The 21,130-nt window shown below is 43.5% G+C and overlaps 1 protein-coding gene across 1 annotated transcript in view; it reads left to right on the plus strand.

Moving 5' to 3' along the window:
• The first annotated feature begins 4,060 nt into the window (after nt 1–4,060).
• The window catches only part of FBN2 (fibrillin 2), a 140,301-nt gene continuing 123,231 nt past the window's right edge, over nt 4,061–21,130 (plus strand). Inside the window, exons 1-5 of the mRNA XM_035099625.2 lie at nt 4,061–4,852; nt 7,847–7,929; nt 11,649–11,747; nt 13,725–13,820; nt 18,233–18,328. Of these exons, the coding sequence (XP_034955516.2) occupies nt 4,620–4,852; nt 7,847–7,929; nt 11,649–11,747; nt 13,725–13,820; nt 18,233–18,328 (607 nt within the window). The 5' untranslated portion in view covers nt 4,061–4,619. The remainder of the gene's footprint in view (nt 4,853–7,846; nt 7,930–11,648; nt 11,748–13,724; nt 13,821–18,232; nt 18,329–21,130) is intronic.

Here is a 21,130-nt window from a genome sequence, read left to right on the forward strand (position 1 = left end):
GAATCACAGAGCCAAGCATAAGCCTAGAAAAATAGTTATTTCTCCCTTCCCCATGGAAAGTGGGGGGAAAAGAAGCTGGTATTTTACAGGCATCCCTGCATGCAATATCTGAATCAAAAGTGGATCTTGTTAACATTTTGGCTTAGCTATATTTGAACCTTTAAGAAAAATGCACAGTACTTTCTTTAGGGCTAAGTTATACTCACTGAGGGTTATACAAATGAGCATTTGTCATTTATCACTAGAATGAACCTTCCAGTGTCAATAACTTGAAAAGGTACATGACCCTGATGATTACGTAAGGTCCAACTTAACATTTTCATTGTTCTATTTTAACATATACTATTTCAAATGCTTTAAATATGAAGTGAGTTTGAATAACAGATGGATGTGTTTTGTTCCCACTGTACTTTCCTGAATAAGTACTGAAAGATCAAAGCGGTATAGGCTCGCCGTAGCTTTAGCAAAATGGGAGCAAGGCCAGGCTATTGGGAACTATTTGAAGCTCAAAGCCTTTATTATAAAGCTGGGAGGCCCCAGCAGATTCTATGCATTTGTATGAAGTTTTGAAGGAAGATTTGAGACTTGCATATGGCAACTTATAATTTGCAAAGAACACATTCACTGGTGACAGAAAACAAGAGAGGCATGTCGGCTTGTAAAAATGGCCAAGAAACAATGACAGAGAGAAGAACATTGTAATTATTCCCATAGACATGGGTTGTTATCTCATACTAACAACTTCTTGGATAAGAACCCTGAGATAACAACATTGGATCTTGGTTGTGTAAACCAAACTCTAGGCATCTACTTTCCAGAGTCAGGGCCAGTTGTCATGGAACAGTGACCATTGCTAGAGAAAAATACATGGAGCTGTCTTGTGTTGAACAATGTGAAAAGAAAACAGTCATCTTGTAGCTTGTCTGAACTATGGGAATTTTAAAGTGTTCCACTACGAAAAAAAGCATTGTTTGACTTACTCTCCACTCAAGACATGCTGTCATATAATTACATTACAAAAGGGCTCTCTTTGACTAGATGTTCTTGACATAATAGTTAATCCAGCCCCACTGGTGGCTAAAGTTATCTTTTTGATGGAGGTTTCTAAAGTCATCGTAATGACAGAGAGCCCTGTGTATGAATGGGCTTCCAAAGATGAAAAAGGTATTCTATCTTCCTGTGGCCTTTTCCCATAGTGCAAACTATGTATTTTGTCTTTTGAAAATACAATGGTAAATGTCAGTTCCCTGCAGAACTCTGTGATTGCAAGACTGCAGAGGTGGCCTAAAAATATTGCTTACTTTCCCCCTGCTCATTTAACTGCTATAAGTTTTTTTTCCATCCTGAGATTGCATTGGGTTATTCAGGTAAAGTGCATATAGGCCTTTCCCACTTGAGTTTGCTTGCATTGTCTAAATTGGCCTTGGCCAACCTGGTGCCCTCCAGATGTTTTGGATTACAACTCCATAGACAGAAGGCCAGAGGGCATTATTTTGGCAAAGGCTGGTCTAGATTTCTTTTATAAAGAGTGCTTACATTTGACATGGGAGCCAGAAACTCTGTATTTATGCCAGTTAGGTACAGCTTATTTCCTGTAGTTATATATACGATGGAGTGATGATGGTATATCAGAATTTAAGTATTAGTGTGAAATTTGGTCCCTGCAGCCTTGTAAAGACAGTACAGTGGTGCCTCGCTTAACGAATGCCCTGCTTAACGAAAGGATTTTTTGAGCGGAGGTTGCCTCGCTAGACGAATTCGTTTAATGGAAAATTCGTCTAGCGAATCGCGGTTTCCCATAGGAATGCATTGAAATTCAATTAATGTGTTCCTATGGGCAAAAAAAAAATCCAAAAAAAAATAAATTCAATGCATTCCTATGGGATTCGCTAGACGAATTTTTCGTTATAAGAAAAGACCCGTGGAACAAATTAAATTCGTCTAGCGAGGCACCACTGTACCTAAAGAGAAGAAAAGGTAGTAGCTAAGCATTGAAAGCTGAAGGGGTCAGCATTCTCCACCCTCCCTGTATTTCAAGTGCTTGTCTACAGATTTACTTTGGATTGAAATTATAAAGGAAACATAAGAATTTGGGGAAAGCAGGTAGCTATTTTTTTGCAGGCCCTTAAATAAACTTGGTTAGTAGAGCTAACCATGGTAGAGCCCACCAGGGCTTTTTTTCAGCCAGAGCTCACAGGAGTTCAGCTCTGGCACCTCTCAGGTGGGTGCCATTGCCATTCTAAGAGAACAAGGGAGAAGTTCATGGCGAGCTCTGGCACCATCCTTCATAGGAGGCAGTACAAGACGGATTTGAGGTCCAGTGGCATTTGTCAGACAAAACATCTGGCGATACCAGGTTGGCAAAGGCTGATTTAATATCTAGGATTGTTTTGCGATATGCATTTAATGTTGATGATGATAAAATCATGATGATGGCTAGAGCTGGAGCAATATGACTTTGCAGCAAAGCTTTACTTTTCTTGTGTGTTGTTAACAATAATTTCGCTTGGTCCAAACCTCTTGTGAATTCCCAGTCTTCCAATGTTGGTGTCAAATCTACAGTACAGTATTATCCTTGTAGTACAAGAAACAAAAGACTAGACTGTGTGATGATGCCGAGAAACGTCAGTGAGAGAAACCAGGATTGTATATTGCTCTGCTGAAACTGAAGTTTGGTGGAAAGGTCACAGGTGGTCATGGTCAGATTCTTACCCCCTGGGTTAAGGTTGAGTTTCCTTCACAATCCCAGGACAGTCTCTAACAGTGTTTCCCAAACTTGGGTTTCCAGCTGTTTTCAGATGCTACAACCCCCCATAATCCCTGACTGCTGGTCCTGCTAGCTAGGGATGATGGGAGTTGTAGTCCACAAACAGCTGGAGCCCCAAGTTTGGGAAACCCTGGTCTATAAGGACATTTGCCAGCCAGGATTGAGCTCCACTGAAGTCCTGGTTGTAGGCATTTCTGGAGCCTTGCGCGGGATCCTCGCTTTTCTGCCCTGCAGCTGCCAGTTCCACTGATCAAAACCGACAGAAATCAGCGCTTGCGTTGACATCTGTGGGCTCTGGATCGCGTTCAAGTTCCCATCTGGTTCCTTTTACGAGGGGCGTGGCCTCGTGTGCCTGTCAGGATCCCGGACTGAGGCTCTTGAAGGGATTCATCCCCTCGTGCGTGCCAGACAGTCCCCCGCCAGTTCTCTCCAGAGACCCCATGCAGCCTCAAAACCACAATCTTTTCCCTCTCGCTCGCGGCGAAAGTTTTTGAGGCAGCCATTCCAGAGACGCAAGGACGACGCTGCCGCCTTTTACCTTCGCAGGTTCCCAGAGTAAAGATGTTGAGCTTTTTTTTTTAAGCTTTGCCCAAAGTTGCTGAGCTTTTCTGGGCGAAATCGCAAAAAATTAAAATAAAAGCCGTTTTTGAGCGTTTATTTTTTTGGGGGGGGGGAACCAGACGGCGCTGCCGACAGGGGCTGCCATACGTCCGGATTCCACCGGGCAGCGAGCCCGGCGCGCTGCTACATACAGTATTCAGTGTGTGTCCGGGACAACCCGGACGCGTGACAACCCTATCCCAGAGGCTCCAACCGGGGGGAAATTTGGCCGCCGCCGCCGGCGGGTGAGAAACTCCTCTGAACAGTCTCGCCTTCCTTGTGATGATTTTTTCGGTGCAAAGAGAAAATACGAGGCCAGGGGGTTGGGGCGTGGATGGACGGACTGCTTGAGAACGGGCAACAAGGTTGTGTGACTGAGTGGCGCCCAACGGTTCCTCTTCCTCTGACAGACTTTCCCCTCGGCGCCCCTTCCTAATTCCCGGCCTCAGCCCCTCCCTCACCCCCCCTCCGCGGCTTCCAATAAAGCTCCTCCCCCGATTCCTCCAGCCCCCTTTTTACAAGTGCCGCGGCCCCTCCCTCTCCCGCCTCCCCTCCGGGCGCCCCCTTCCCTCAGCCTAACTTCGCTCCTCGGGCGCGCTCCTCTCCCACGTGCTTGGCGCGGCGCTGCTGCTCCCCACCGACGAGCGGGCGGTAGTGCCGCCCTGCCTCCCTCCCTCGCCCCTCATTCTTCTCGCAGCGCACCGGGCAAGAGCCGCCGCCTCGCCTTCCCCCGAGTCGCAAGCTTTTCTAAAGAGGAAACCCTCCTCCTTTTTCGCCTTACAGGGTGGAAAGCTGCCGCCCGCTCTGCCGGCCCCTGTCACTAGCGGCTCGTTATCATCATCATCGTTGTTATCTTCGAGGCGGGCAATTTCGAGCTCGCTCGCCGAAAAGCCCCGCTGAGGGCGCCCACACCCTTCGATTGTTCTCCCCCTTTTTTTCCCCCTCCTCGGGAAGAGCTGGACCTCATTTCTCTCCTTTCCCCGACGGCTTTTAATCGGGAAGGAGAGGAGCGGAGAGGCGGGAAAAGGGAGGAGGATGCAGCGCGGAGCGAGAGAAGGAGCAGCAGCCGCCCCCCTGGCCGCCCCGACCCGCAGCAGCAGAGCGTCGCGCTGAGGTGGAGGGGGGAGAGAGCGAGAGAGAGCGCCCGGAGGAATAACGCCTCGCCGGGAAGGAAGAAGAGCTCCCGACTCAGGGGCAAGCCGGAGGTTGGAGCTCCTCTCTGAGGCACCTCAGGATTTTCGTGCCCGCGACCATGGCGAGGCGGCGGGAGCTCCGCTTGCAGCCTTATTTCCTCTGGCTGGGCTGTGTGGCGCTTTGGGCGCAGGGAGCAGCCGCGCAAGGCAAGCAGCAGGTCCGCCCGGCGGATGGAGCAGCAGGCGGCGGCGGCGGCGGCAGCACCAGCTACCCAGCCTCGAGGAGCCTGGAAGGCGCCGCCACCACCACCAACCGAGTCCGCCGGAGAGGCCAGCAGGACGCGCTCAGGGGGTAGGGAAGCCGCGTTGCCTCGCGCCGCGCAGGTAGGCCTGCCTCTCACAAACAGCGGCGAGGGGGCATTTATAGAACCCGCGTGCCCAGATCGTACCACTTTCAGGCGGCAAGCGGGGGTCGGTTGGGGGGGGGGCTGCCTTGCATAGTCTTCGTGGGAACGGAGCAGTCTCTGTGGACACGGGGGGGGCGCTAGGTGTCCGGGGGGAAAGGATCCTAGCCTAGCTTGCTCCTTGATGCTCCAGTCGTAGGTGCGTGATGATTAGCCCCACCCCAAAGAGCATGTCACCTGGGCGGGGGCCTCCACCTGCAGTCTGAAGTGGTACTGTGCAGGCAAAGGTTTATCTCCTCGATCAGATGCTGTTTGTGAGAACTAGGCCAGGCTTGTATCAGGTTATGCATGGATGTAACCAGCTGCAACCTGCCATCTTGCCCCCCCCCCCAATCAAATATGTGCATGCACACCCTCTCAGCAATTTCTGGGTGATCCACAGGCAAAAGTTCTGAAATGCCACCTTTATTCTACTTCCATGAAACCTTTGGCTACTTCTGCTAACAACCCCTACCAGCACTTCTGTAGTGCCCATCACCTCCATCTCTGGCTAAGGTTCCAGCCTAGGACACAAGTTCTTTCCTCTTGCCCCTTGCTCATTTCCTGCAACCCCGCCTTACAAATGCTCCTAATTTCCAATGCTCCAGCCCCAGTGAATTCCTTCTCTACCCCATAATATGTAACCCTCCTGCAATATTCCTCCTCTGCTCTCCTTCAAGTACTTCCATGCAACTCAAAGGTAAATAATCCACATTCCCAGTCCCTATCTTCTAGCTCATTTATCCTCTTTATCTGTTCTCGCACCATCCGTAAGTCTTGTCTCTGATAGACCGTTCAGTGTTTCATGCAGTGTTTCAGGTTAAAACATCACTTTATCCTGCCTCTGTAAAGCCTACAGCCACTTCCTGATAACTGTCTCACCAATGCTTGTCTCCCATGAACAGCCCCCTCCAACCCATATTTCTTCCTTGGCATCAGAGCCCAATCAACCTCCCACCAAGTTCTCTCTTGCCTGAAACAGCCTTTAATCTTTCTTCTGGGATTTGAATATTAACTCTGGCACTGTTATCATCACTTACGGGTGGCGCTGTGGGTTAAACCACAGAGCCTAGGGCTTCCGATCAGAAGGTCGGCAGTTCGAATCCCCACGATGGGGTGAGCTCCCGTTGCTCAGTCCCAGCTCCTGCCAACCTAGCAGTTCAAAAGCACGTCAAAGTGCAAGTAGATAAATAGGTACCACTCCAGCGGGAAGGTAAACAGCATTTCCGTGCGCTGCTCTGGTTTGCCAAAAGCGGCTTTGTCATGCTGGCCCCATGATCCAGAAGCTGTATGCTGGCTCCCTTGGCCAGTAAAGCGAGATGAGCGCTGCAACCCCAGAGTCGTCCGTGACTGGACCTAGTGGCCAGGGGTCCCTTTACCTTTTTTACTAGCCTTACGTCCTGTAAGAACTTAGCAACATCCCATAAGCAATTGATAGTTGCCTGTGGGTGGCATCAAGTCTTGGACCTGGACACATTCTTTAATATTTCTCTTCACCCTACTGTCTGGTCCCCACACCCAGAACTTGTCCTAATGTGCTCTCTTGAAGCACACTGCTATTGAGGGTTCTCTTTCCTAGAAGGATATAGTTTTGAAGATGAAATGGGTTTACCTTATTTTTCTATTTGACTTCTCCAAAGGTCCCAATGGAATAGACACCATTACTCACAGGGGTGCCAACGTGAATAACATATTGGGGGCCCCCAGGTAAGCCCTGCCCCACATAACTGATCACATGATGCAGTGCCCACACACTATATGAATGGCAATGCCCATCAACTTTTTTGGGGGCCTGGTCCCCTCAAATATTTTTTGGTGAGGAGGCTGGAGACCCCTCAGCCCCTAGGAGTTGGCTCCTATGATTACTCCTTTATCTTTGAAGTTGTCTTGTAGAAAACCTACCAGCAAGGCAATACATAGGAACCACTGGTTTGCAGCTAGGTCTAATGGACAGCCATATTTCTTTTGATCTTGTCTCTACCAAGCTGTTTTGTTAAGGTGTAATTGTATCCCAACAGCCACCTCTCTATACAGCTTGTTTTCCTAGTCAATCCCATCACATATCTGTGCATTCCCTTTCAAACTTTCAGTCCAAATGCTAGCAGTTGTCTCCATTTACTTGTGTCCTTTTCCCCTTCTGTAATTGTTGCTTTCCTTCTTAATGTCTACTGATTGGCTTGGTTTGAATGTTAATTTTAAATTTTGATCCATCTTGGAAAGTTTCCATATGTTTCTTGAGAGTGGTGTAAAAAACATCTGGCTTTTGCAAAAGAAAGCATGTGTAAATACGACACTAATAGCAATACCAAATGTGGCAAATATTGCTTCAGTTTCATGATCAAGTTTTTAATGGTCTTTGCTATAACAGTGCTGAAGGGTGATTTCAATTAAAATCTGCTGAAGAAACATGTTTTTTCAGATTGGTTGAGGGAGGCTTTAAAATGCTGTTATAAAATGCACGATCATTTCTTTCCACTTTTAAATCTTTCTAATATACCTCAAGAAAAAATAGATTTTCATGTAAAATGTAACTCTTGGTGTTAAGATGAAAAGGCTATTTTAGATATATTTGGTGTGAATTATTTACTGCTTGTAAAGTAGTTACAGTAGGGCATGCATTTGGTCCATTGTTCAGAACTGTTTAAAAATGGTACCTTACTAAATACTTATTACTTAGTCATTGTCTCTTTTTGCTTTTTGCTAAAGAGTTGGGCTCTTAGCTATTGGAGGGAGGGATTCACTGAAATGCTTTCTTTATTAAGAAATGTGAGGGTTCTGTAAAAAGAAGGGAAGAAAAAAGCTTGCATGTTGTTTCTGAGGCCAATGTATTTTTATCCTGCATACCTAAAATCTGTTTCCATTGACCTATATTTTTTGTGTACACACTTGTTTGCATATAACAGGCCAAATGTGTGTGGCTCCAGATTCCACTCCTACTGTTGTCCTGGATGGAAAACACTCCCTGGGGGAAATCAGTGTATTGTTCGTAAGTGTTTGGCTTCAGATTTTACAACCTCTGAGTAATAATCCATCCAAAATACATCTTTGAATTTTAATTAATTACCCTTTTAAAAAGGAAGTAAGGAATTAATCTACTCTGGTTGCTAAGTTTAGGCTTCCATAATGCTTTTAAGAACTAGACACTAACTCACAAATCTATTGATTGAAAAAAATGCCCTTTTACAGCAGTGAACACTTAAAACAGAAATAGTCAAATACTAAGCAAAGTAGGTTGTACTTTATCAACAAAGAGAAAATGCAGCTGAGTTACCTAGGAATAATATTTCACATAAGGCTGTTTGTTGTTTTTGTTAGTTCGGGGTTGTGCTACAATAGATCTAGATTAAATTTTCTAAAATATATATTTAACAACAACATGATTGTTTATTTGGCAAAGCTCTTTATTGTGCTGAGGTCTGTGACAACTGATATGACTTGACAAAAGCATGTAAATCAGTTAAACTGTGGTTTGGACTCACCAGGAGTGAGCCTACACCCTGTGGCTAAGGTCAGAGTTCAGCCCTGGAACATGTGAAAAATGTTAAAGTTCATCTGGGCATATGCAGACTAGAGGGCTTTTATTTCCCCACTGACTAATATTATCAACATCTACTATCTCTGGGATTTAGAGAGAAGAGGTTCAGGCAGCTGGGGTTTTATAAGTTAAGAGCACAATGCAATGCAAGTTTAATCAAAGATAAAACGATGTGTTCAGTGGGGCCCACTGTGTTCCGTGGGGCTTACTCCAAGGAATTTGTATAGGATGGTAGCCCACTGTAAGCTTCCCTGGGAGTAAATTCAATTGAACTCAGTGTGGCTTACCTCTCAGACAGCATCATAGCTGCCAAGTTATCCCCTTTTTACAGGGATTTTCCCTTATGCTGAATAGGCTTCCTCGCAAGAAAAGGGAAAACTTGGCAGCTATGGACAGCATGCCTAGGATTGAAGGACAGTTCAGTCTAGTAGAGCATGAGGCTCTTAATCTTAAGGTCATGGGTTCGAGCCCCACATTGGGACAAAGATTCCTGCACTGCCCCATTGCATTGCAGGGGGTTGGACTAGATGATTCTCATGGTTCCTTCCAACTCTACAATTCCATGATTCTATGAACTGTTAGTGTAGTTTATGGTCTGAGCTGTTGCCAAGGCAGTCTCGAGCAGGTCGGGCGCCCTGGCGCTGAGGGGCAGAGATCGCTCCAGCGCCCCCGCCCTCGCAGGGCGCAGCATGGCTTCCGGCTGTTGCACTATGACACAGTAACAGTTTATAAAGTCAAGTGCTACATCTCCAATGCTGGTGCAAAGGCACAATACATCACTTTACATTGATGCTGAGGCCTAATCCTCAACCCCAGTACAGTAGAACCTCGGTTATGTTACCCTTGGGTAATGTAAACTTCGGGTTGCGAAAGCGGCAAACCCGGAAGTATATTTCTGGGTTTGGCCACTCGCACATGCGCAGAAGCAACACCTCCGGTTGCAGAAACCTCGGGATCCGACCAGAGCTCCGGAACGGATCCCATCCGCAACCAGAGGTACCACTGTACTAATGCAGCAATAGTTACAAGCACTGCTACAATGCTTCTTCCCATTGCCATAAGAATAGAGCCAGGACCAAGAGTTCCTTCTATTGAACTCAAAGGGCTGTTGAAGGGGCAATAAATTCCTTTTGTTAGTGTAATCCTGCCAATCTATTCTAACTCATATCCTGATGCTCCATTCAGCAAATCAAGTGACTAAGAAGACCTGAATTGGGGGTTGAAATTTTAGACTTAGTTATGAAGGAATTCTGTTCATATTCTGACCCAGGTGTTTAGTTGGCCTTAGCATTAACTGCATGCATCATATATCATAGATGGTGATGACCTTAGGGATACCTTAATGTTTCCTAACCCAGAAACAATACATAGCTGGCTAATAAAAGTAAGAGAATAGACCTGTGTTTTAACTATTTATTCTACTTTCCCAAGTGGTGGAAGGGTGACCTTTATGTTTATTTTATTTCTGTTCTTAGTTATGGCATTTTTGGACAAAGTTTCATTTATATTGCAGCCCAATCTTCAGAACATTTTCACACATGATGCTTGAAATAGCTTTGGCTTAAATTGTTATGCAATACAAATGTAAAACCTATATTGGCTACGATGTGCATGCATTTTCTATTTTGTGTTATATCCCATATTAACAACATTCACTATTAACACTGTACACAAAACAGCACAAAGGGCCTCAAAGGCACATGCGAATATCTAGTCAGCTTCACATGAGAAAATTCACTCAGAATAGGCTGCTAGAACATTGAAAAGTGTTGATATAGAGGCAGTGCTTGGAGTATAGATGTGGTCAGCCTGAGTATTCTCCATCAGTCCTCTGAAAACCTATTGCATGAGTTAGATAGCAGATTTGTTATATTCATGTGGAGTACCTTGTTCTGTCCATATTTCAATAACCATCATTAAAAGCTCAAAGAAGGTAACAGTCCTATGCAAGTATTGCTATCTCAAACAAGGTAGCAACCCTGGAAGTAAGCTGCATTGAACACTGGATTTTCTTCTGAGTAAACATAGATGCGCTTGAGCTGTGAACATACTAATAGCATTACGTATCATTTGTATTGGACTTTGACTGTGCAAATTTATTTATTCCTTGCAGTGCAGTAGTTAAAACAGGTGTGGGAAGTCTTTTAAATGTGTCATATTAAGCTAGAAAATATTCCATTGTCTCTAAAATGAGGTCCGAGAGATATTTAAAATTAATATTCCTAGAAAATCTTTGAATGAACTGTACCTAATCACTTCTCTGGAGGTAATCATGTATATTTACAGCAAAGGAACTTCAAAGTCTCTGAGTTTAAATCTAGTTCTATGTATGCTTTGGCTAGGAAAAAGTCAGCTGTTAGCATTGTTTTTGAAGATACTATTGCCAACTGGAAAGCCATAGTTTAGGCTTATGGGGGATAAAACAATCTTGGTGTTAAATATATGGATGGTTTTAATTTGCCTGCTTTTTATTATCAAAATATCAGCCATTGGGGGGTCGGGTAGGAGGTCTGGTTCTGTGGGATAAGTGGACCACATCATGGTTGCAATAATTCCCCTCCCACTCCAAAAAAGATGCTATTAACTCCAAGAAGGAAACTTCCATTGGCACCAGTGGTTGCCAGTGGTTCATTGGGACCACAGCATTAAAGGAAAGAAGTTAGCCCTGTCTCCCACTCCTCCCCACACCCAGTGCAATGGTCCTGATCCAACTCATCCCCACCTCCTTTGTGGCTATTATCTTGATAGCAGAAACAGGTGTCTTAAATGCATTTACACGCTTAAGGTCACATCTGTTTTGTCTCTCAGCCCTTAACATGCAAAAGTAAAATGTCACTCCATAATTTTAGATTACTCTGATTTCCAGATTGACTTTTACCTGTATTTAGCACACAAATCTCACTTCTTAGAGAAGTAATGTTTCGTACCACCCTCTAAAATCTTAAGCACATCATAACAGATTCTATCTTTACAGTCCTGTTTTTAGTAAAAGTGAAGCTAGCATAACAAACACAAAAACAAAAGTAACATTGTTTCAGCATATATGCAGTTGCTTATGTTCTTGGGGGGAAAATTTGGACACATTTAAGCAAATAATTTATCTTGTTTGCCAGTGTTTCTGAAGCAATTTAAGATGTACAAGCATTTTGATTCATTGTTTTCTTCCTCAGCAATTTGTAGAAATAGCTGTGGTGATGGATTTTGTTCTCGCCCCAACATGTGCACTTGTTCCAGTGGTCAGATATCACCAACCTGTGGAACAAAATCAAGTAAGGCCTAAAGTCTCCATTTTTAAAGTTTTTTTTTGGGGGGGGGGAAGTATTTTGCAATGTTTTACACTAGGATAGTGTTTAAGGATAAATAAATACTAAGTGCATGAGAGAGTTACCTATCTCATCTTCCCTACCCTCTTTTGCATGAAAGGTGCTGCTTTGCATATAGAAGATTCCTGCTCCTTGCTTTTTATGACTCTATGTCTCAAATGCCCTCCCATTTGAGGAGGTCCAACGGGTTCTGTCACTACTTGCCTTTCGGTGAACAGTGAAAACACCTTTATTTAAGAACGCATTTGTGGAAAATGTAATTTAGTTTTTACTGTTCAGCTACTTCAGTTCTCTGCTTGGGGTCTTTCTATGTATGCAGTTCTCATTTTATTTGATTTTTAAAATTGATGCTGTATTGTATTTTGAAATATTTTGTCTCCTGAAGAGCAAGTTATCAGCAGTGCAGTTTTACACATGCAGCATTACCGAGAAGTATGTCCTGCTGAGTTCAATGGGTCGTACTCCCACGTAACTGGGTATAGGATTGCAGCCTCTGTTTTAATAAAGAAAATTTAGGAAGGTAGTAATAAATAAATAAAGCCCCTCAACACTCTTCCTGTGATACCACAAGGTCCAGCAGCCTTCCTCGGATTCACCATCCTCAATACCTGTCTCACCTCATGCTCCTTTGCAGTGATTGTGTGGCTGAAAATGTGTGGTTTTTTTTGTTTTGTTTCTTGTTTTTGTGGGATAGCATCTAATTTCATTGTAATTACACAATGACAATAAAGAAATCTAATCTAATCTAAATGAATTCACATCGATTATTTTGTGCACCTAGAATAATGAACGAAAAACATTGAGGTCAGAGAATGAATGGATGGATGGGATGAGGTTAATATAAGAAAAGGAAAAAAGGAAACTAATTGCAGGAACGGTAAAGAGCTTTGAGATAAAGGATAAAAGAGATAAAGACAAAGGAGCTTCATAGTGATAACATAAATTTAAAGGGGAAAGTGCAGAGATTTAAGAAGAGGATAATATCATCAGTGAAATTAGAGGAAGGAAAAATATATTGAGTATGGCAGTCTCAAGTATGGCAAAAGTTATAGTTGGATTAATTTTTCTACTGCAAAATTCAGAGCACCATGCCTATTATCTGTTTTCGGCAGAGTAGTTTCACCCCAACAGCACATGAGTAAGAGGAGAGAAGGGTGGACAGAAAAAAAAGAAGTGTCATGAACAAAGATGCAGTGGTGGGAGGGGCTACAAAGTGGGGAGGCAAGTGTGTACAAGTGAAGAGGTGAGAGACTTCCCCATTTTTCTGACTGAGTAGCAGCAAACGAAGGAACTGACGTGAGTGGTGCTGTGGGTTAAACCACAGAGCCTAGGGCTTGCCGATCAGAAGGTCGGCAGTTCAAATCCCTGCGACGGGGTGAGCTCCCATTGCTTGGTCCCAGCTCCTGCTAACCTTGCAGTTCAAAAGCACATCAAAGTGCAAGTAGATAAATAGGTACCGCTCCAGCGGGAAGGTAAACGGCGTTTCCGTGCGCTGCTCTGGTTTGCCAGAAGCGGCTTAGTCATGCTGGGCACATGACCTGGGAGCTGTACACCGGCTCCCTTGGCCAATAGAGCGAGATGAGCGCCGCAACCCCAGAGTCTGTCACGACTGGACCTAATGGTCAGGGGTCCCTTTACCTTTATCTTTACACGTGCATTGGAATTCACCAGCCTTTAGCTGTAGCTTAAAATAACGTGCCTTATATCAGTTTTGAGATTACAGCAAAGTCTTTCCAGTTAATGAGGTGCTAAAATATGTTACTTATTCTTATGGTGGTTACTTCCTATTTTATGCTTTAAATCAATACCTATCGCAAGTATTTGGGCAGCCTTGAACTATCACTGTATGCTTGATTGATGGTTGTGCTTTTTTAAAGCAACATTTCGCTACCTGCCATAATTGTAAACTGTGTTTTGCTGCAGTACAACAGTGCAGTATCAGATGCATGAATGGTGGTACCTGTCTAGAAGACCAGTGCCAGTGCCAGAAGGGATATATTGGTACTTACTGTGGACAACGTAAGTAGATACTTTGGCTTCCTTTTGGACTGTAGGAAAATCATAATTTCCCTTTAAACCATGATCCCAGATCATGGTTTCATTCTGGTTTAGGAGCAAACTACAACTTACTCAGACTATAGATTGCCACATTTTTGATGCAATTGCAAAATCGTTTGCCAAGAACCCCATTTAGAAATTGTAGCTTGCAAGAGTATGAGAGAGAGAGAGATTGGGGGGGGGGAGAGAGATGGAGTTTGCAACATCAAGGCCTGACTCTGCTCATGCATGCTAATACCAAACCATGGCTTGGTATTATGTCTCAATACACTAGAGTAGTCTTTATTGGCCAGATAGAGACAGACAGAATGGAGCTTAGGAAGAGAAGGGTAGATACTTGTAGGATAGATTTCCCCTTTCCTAACCTTGCTATCTTTCTCTTATTTTTCTGTGTCTGTTGCTTCTTCCTTCCTTCCTTCCCTATATTCTTTGCTGTTAGATTGCACACCCTTGCTTGCTCCTTAAATTTCAAACATATCTTGCCTTCCACTAGCTCTGTCTCCTTTTTCAGTGATTCTTTTGGTTCCTGCATTTTATATCAGTGAGAATCAAGATCTGAGCTGGCAATAAACCGTGCAGTTGTTTTAGCCACACTTGAAGATTTTGGCCCTAACCTATACATTTTCAAGTCTTTGTGTGCTTGTGTTTCTGTAGTCAGAACCACCTCATCCATGCATGAGAAGGGGATATCAGAAGACTTAGAATGTTGACTGTTTGCTGGTGGGGAGGGCGGAGAATAAAATCTCTCTCTCTCTCTCTTTCTCTCTTTCTCTCTCCATATCCTGGAGGAGGGCATGCTTGGCTGACTGGATCAGCAGACAGGAGCACTCCACACACTGCAGCATTTTGCTGCAGGTCCAGCTTGTGTGCACTGAATTGTAGTTCACATGAAAATTAGACGAATATTATTCTTATCCATTATCACTATGTAAACATTATTTAAATGCACTGTCCTTGAGATTCAAAAAAACCCCACTGTTATTTCACATGGCATCATAATTCACTCGCTATATATTTTTATACCGGTAACAACACAGAAGTGTTGTCATTCTGCGCATTGATGAGTGAAAGGCAATTCAGTTTAAAAAGCCTTGATAAGGAGTAGAATGTCTTGCGACAACAGTACATTTTAATGTGTTTCCCCTTGTGATATAAGGGGATAGTTCTAGCACACTTCAAAGTTCTCCCCTCCCTTTCATTTCCCTCCCCGCCTCCCTTAGTATGAATGATTTATTCACTCCCTACTTCTGTGTTGTTTTGGCACAGGAAAGCTGAATGCTTTCAAAACCTGACCATACGCTATAGGGGCCTAGGCTGGAAACCTGCCTAAAAACATTGAGACCAAATCACTTTTAGCTGTTGCTTGAGGAAGTTGTTAAGACAGTGAAACCTCTTATGGTTGCAATCTGCTAGGTAAAAGTGGAGCTATTAAAGACATAGATACTTTTAGCACTTTATAGATTGCACTGCAAAATGCACTTGTGAAACAACTCCGGATTATTTCATTTTAGAGTATCTCTTAACTGCAGTCCAATGAAAGGGAAACTCGCAGGTTGAGCTCAATCCAAGAATAGGCTTTAAGTTCTTGCACAAACTGGGTTTTTTCAGAATTCAAAGTAAGAAGGCAAATAAAAAAAAGCCCAGTATTTTGAACACAAATGGACTGTCAAATCCTTGCTATACATGCTATAGAGTCACATACATGAACAGCCAACTTCCTTATTTCCTTGTGGTTTTTTTGTGCTTTGCTGGTTGGTGGCTGACATTTTCAGACAGAAACCATGAAGATAGGGAATGCGGAGTGAGATCGGACCAATTAGAGAGCAGAAAAAATCAGACGAATCAGAGAGCAGGAGAGATTGGATAAATCCATTCCCCTCCCCGCCTCTCTTTTGCTGATTGGCTGCAGCATTTTATTTATTTTATTTTTTTGCAGCGGCGGGGGACAACGACTTGGGAGAAAGTGGGCAAATCCTGCATTAGAAGTGTTCCCATAGGAATGAATGGAAATCTTGAACTTGATTTGCAAATGCTCGTAAAGTGAGACTTGTGTGTGTTTCTTTTAACAGACACTTAAAAGAACAAAACTGTAAAGAAAATATAAATATTCCTCCCTATTCAAAGCTTGCATTTTTCACAACATACAGAATTGCCGCATGAAGGAGCATCTGTGGCTGGAAATGTTTGGCTATTTTGAACTGCTCTGCCTACTTATTCTGAACTTTGAATACCTTCCATCCATCCTCCTCCCCCCCCCTTTCTTTTAGCACACTTATAATCCATCTTTCATTACAGTAGATCCCAGGGTGGGGTACAGAATACACTGACATAATATCACTCAAGTCTGTTCTTCTGCGGATAATTCTAAACTATGTACGTTCACTCATCAGCTGACACATTCTTTTGATTTTCTAACACACACACACACACACACCGCAGTTACCATTGGCCTCAATTGAGGGCAAAGTTACAGCATCTTCCTGAGGCAAGGCACTCAGTATGGTAGCCTTTCTCAACCTGATGATCTCCAGATATTTTTGACTACAATCTCCATCAGCCACAGCCAGCATGACCAGTGGTCAGGGATGAGGCAAGTTGTAGTTCTTTAACATTTGGAGACTACCAGATTGGAGAATGTTGCAGTATAGTTTCTTGCACTCTTAGAAACGCTACATTTATATGTGACTTTTTTGTGTGAAATGGGATTTGCTAATGCAGTCTTGATGCTCAGATTCATAAGTGATCCTTGAAAAATGCAGAACTGATTTTAAGCCACCAGCATTATTTTTACAGCACTTTAGCCTAATTATATTACCCCTACTTATATCCTACCAGCAAGTTACACTTACTCTGATCTGGTCAACACAAACTTTTCCTTCATTCCTTCTGTTTGGAAATTCTTTGCCACCTCCTGCTATCTACATATGTGCTCTTTGTCCCTCAGTTCCCAGACATCATGGCACTGCAGACAAATGTCATGTCCCCTGGGGTGTCTCGATGTGGAGAGGAGGGGAATGGTTTCTGCTGTATGTAAATGCTTGTTTGCTTAGAGGCCCATTCAGAAATCCTAGGGGTATAAAAGGAAATGTTTCTTTGGGAGAACTGATCCTGTTTTCACTTATCGAGCCAGCAAATTTAAGCTTTGATTACCGTATGATAGAAATACTTATTTCAGATAGTTTCGCAATATCATTTCACACATAATTATCAGTGATGATATTCTTTGCAATGTTTTATAGTTTTCTTTTGCAAGAAATGGTAGGCTGCAGTTTGCTCAAGGAAACTGTTCCTCCATTGAACTATTCCCCATTTCTCCATTTGAACTATTCCTCCATTGTAAGGAAATTGTAACTGGGTAAGACCTTCAGCTAGATCTCATCTAGAAGTGGAAAAATATGTGACTACAGCTTCCATCATACCTAACCACTGGCATTGCTCGCCGAGGCTGACGGATATTGGAGCCCAACAACCTTTGGGGGGGGGGGCTATAGGTTTCCTGCCCTTATCTAGATATTATGAACTCTTTTTTCAGTTTGGAAACAGTGTACAGTAGACCCTCAGGTTACCTTACTCTCTAGTAATGTAAACTTCAGGTCGCGAAAGTGGCAAACCCGGAAGCACATGCGTGCAGAAGCATTCTATCGCACCGCGTGCGTGTGCAGAAGGGGCACCTCTGGATACGGATTTTTCGGGGGCCCCCGGAATGAATTAAATTTGTATCCAGAGGGTCCACTGTATTTTAAATATCAGGCAGTCCATATGACCTTCTCTGTGCATTTTTATGATTGGTATACAGTATTGGGTTCCACCTCCCATTCTTTCATAATCCCCAACAGGCTCACTGATTGTATTTCTGGTATTAGGATGTATTCCTTTATCTTTTATTCTGCCTTGAAAAACAGGTCCCCCCTCTCCACACCCATTGGATTTGTATATGTGTGTATACCTCACTGTTCATCATGCATCTAGAAAAGTATGTACCAAACTATAAAAACCCATGGGATGCCTCCTAGGATGCTCTCAGGGTCGGGGTCTGTCCCCCACCCTTTGGTATAGAATTTCAGCCTTGTATAGATCCTTTTTCTAGAATCTGTCCATATTTTCTGACCTCTTCACAACACTCTGCCACAAACCTCACTTACTCGGTTGCATTATAGCAAGCGCTAGCTATCTCAAGCATAAAAGCAGGTAATTTCTTATTAAAGCTATTCTAAAGACTTATTGCAAGTTTCACTTAATTACCATGTTGGGCATAATGATGGTGAAAAGCATCCATTTTATTAATTTGTTCTGTAGAACTTCAAAGGGATATTTTCAATATGACCAAGTACATAATTATGGGTTTCTTCCCCTTTTTCTAATTCAAAACACAGCTGTTTGTGAAAATGGGTGCCAGAATGGTGGTCGCTGCATTGGACCCAATCGTTGTGCATGTGTGTATGGATTCACAGGCCCACAATGTGAAAGAGGTAAGAACTAAAAACTGCAGGCAGGGAAATGTATATGAAATCAATGTGGGTCCATCATTACCTTGTTGACTGCATGTTTGCATATTTTCAAACTTATTGTTAATTGTCCATATTCTTGGTAGCATATATCAAAGTTATTCAAAACATGTCAGAGATTTCATCTGAGAACAATTTTCTTTTAAATATAATTTATAAATCCCATTCTTTGTTAAACTCTTGGTTTGTTTGATTCCTAATTTCCCCTGTCATCTTTGCCAATTCTACATATTGAAATAACTTTGCCTGCCATTCCAATTTAGTTGGTGTTTTATCTCCCTTCCACCATCTAGCTACCGTATTTTTCGCTCCATAAGACAGCTCCATACGATGCACTTTTTCCCTCCTAAAAAAGAAGGGAAAATGTTTGTGTGTCTTATGGAGCAAAGGCACTGGACGACAGAGGGATCCCTCGGCTGCCACTGCAGTCGGGAGCAGGGGGATGCCTCTGCCGCCGGAGCCAGGGCTCCCGTCCGTCCCTTCTCCCCGGCTCGCTGCAAAGCCAGTGGAGGGAAAGCTGCCCAAATGCGCGCTGCTCTGTGGCTTTCCCTCTGCCCAGCTCGCTGCGGGGCAGGTGGAGGGAAAGCCGCAGAGCCGTGCACAGTGTTCAGGCGGCTTCCCCTCCGTCCACCCCGCAGCGAGCCGGGGAGAAGGGAGACCTTCCTCAGCCTGAAAGCAGATGAATGTCACAACCCTATAGTCTCCTTTGACTGAAATTAACCATCTAGGGGTTAATCCAGGGAGACAGTGTGGTGTAGTGGTTAAGAGCGGTAGACTTGTAATATGGGGAACCGGGTTCCTGTCTCCGCTCCTCCACATGCAGCTGCTGGGTGACCTTGGGCTAGTCACACTTCTTTGAAGTCTCTCAGCCCCACTCACCTCACAGAGTGTTTGTTGTGGGGGAGGAAGGGAAAGGAGAATGTTAGCCACTTTGAGACTCTTTAGGGTAGTGATAAAGCGGGATATCAAATCCAAACTCCTCCTCCTCTTCTTCTTTACCTTTAGTAATAATGCGTAACCAGCACAATTTGTAGAGTAGAGATCTGTTGTTTAATGTACTGAGGCAACGAGTGCTTGATGATAAAATAGTAGAACAGTGCTGGTAATTTGCCTGCTTTGTAGCATGAAATTTTAGTGATAGTTCTTAATTTGAAGTCTTTAGAAGTTTATAGCTAAAGTTTCCACAGATTTCTTGGGTAAATTGTGTTAATATTTGTGCAGTGTAATCCTACGCATGTTTACTCAGATGTAAACTACTGTGTACAGTGGGGCTTTCTTCCTAGTAATTGTGTTTAGGATTGCAGCCTTAAAGAATTTATTGTGCTAATATTTATGTTATTGTACTTTAAATACAGAGATTTTATAGTTCTGTAAATTAAGGTAATTTAAATTAGGTATTTTCTCCCTAATATAGAACACATGTAGCTTTCCTTCATATTGGCCTCTCAAACTCAGTGGTATGATAAAGCGTGACCGCTTGTTCAGCTATCTGGGTTTCTAGCAGACTAATTTCCGGGCTGGAGACAGGAGACTGAGCAGTAACTAATCACTGGCATGATTACAGTATATTTAACTTGAAGGTTTGCTGCTGGGCTGCAAGAAAGCACAACCTCTTTTGGACCCTCCCAGCCACACTTTGCTATCTATTATTTTGTATCCTTTATTGGAAACTGTTCCTGTGGCCAGCTCTGCTTCTTGGTTTTTGAAGATATGCAGATAATCCAGAAGAATGTTCTTTGTGAACTGCAGAATATAATTTTTTTCTATGCAATATGAATTTTATGAAGATCATGTGAATTTCAGTAGTCATGTGAATTAATAAAAATGTTGGGTTTTTTTTAGGGTGATATTTTATTGTACAGTGGTACCTCGGGTTGCGGACCCGATCCGTTCCGGGGTGCCGTTTGCAGATGTTTTTATGTGAAGACCGTAAGGTTGTCCGTGGGACATACCAGGAGAGGCAGCTGGTATAGCACCTTAACATTTCCATACCTCATATTCCAAAAATCAACAAAACCAGCCCATCTTGACCAAAACAATTAAGCAATTTGTGGCACCTCAAAGACTAACAGATCTTGCAATTGCCTATGTTGGCACAAGACAACTCTGGGAGTACCAGGTATAAATTGAGTGCGCTGCTTGGGCCTTGTAGGGCTTGTAAAGCTGGATTCCCTTCTGGGGAGATTTAGAGGGATTCTTATTGCCATTCTGTGGCCAGGTATGTGGTGATGCATTTGGCCTGGTGTCGCAGTGGAGCTGCACACTTTCTTTGTCTTAAAAATGCATTGCCTCTTGGAGCTGAATGTAGCATCTGTTCCCAGTAGCTTTCTCTGTACACGGAGGCTTCCAAGCATCTTGCCTTCCATATAAACTATCCTTGAGAAGAAGCAAGTCTGTTCTTTGTTTGCTTTGGCATTGGTTTTTATCCTCCATTCTCCTCCTTTTCTGGGTTACCTTTCCTCCCCAGTTTGGGGAAAGTCCATTATCTTCCCTCCCAGTTTGGGAAGTGGCTTGGCTGTAGCTGCTGGCTGTGTGCCATAGTTGCTGTGCCACCTGTGGTGATCCTGCTTGTCTGTTTGCACTAGCAATGATCAGCTAGCACAATGAAAGCAGTACATGGAAAGTTGGGGAAAGGCTTCCCTCGAAACCAAAAAAACATCTGAAAATAATCAAAAGTAATAATGAGAGCGAAATTTTCCAGTATAAAAATCTGACATGCATAGGTTGGGCATGCCTTGTTTTTATGGGAAATAACTCTCTTCTGTG

This window comes from Zootoca vivipara, chromosome 11 (assembly GCF_963506605.1).
Source record: "Zootoca vivipara chromosome 11, rZooViv1.1, whole genome shotgun sequence".
Lineage (NCBI taxonomy): Eukaryota > Metazoa > Chordata > Lepidosauria > Squamata > Lacertidae > Zootoca > Zootoca vivipara.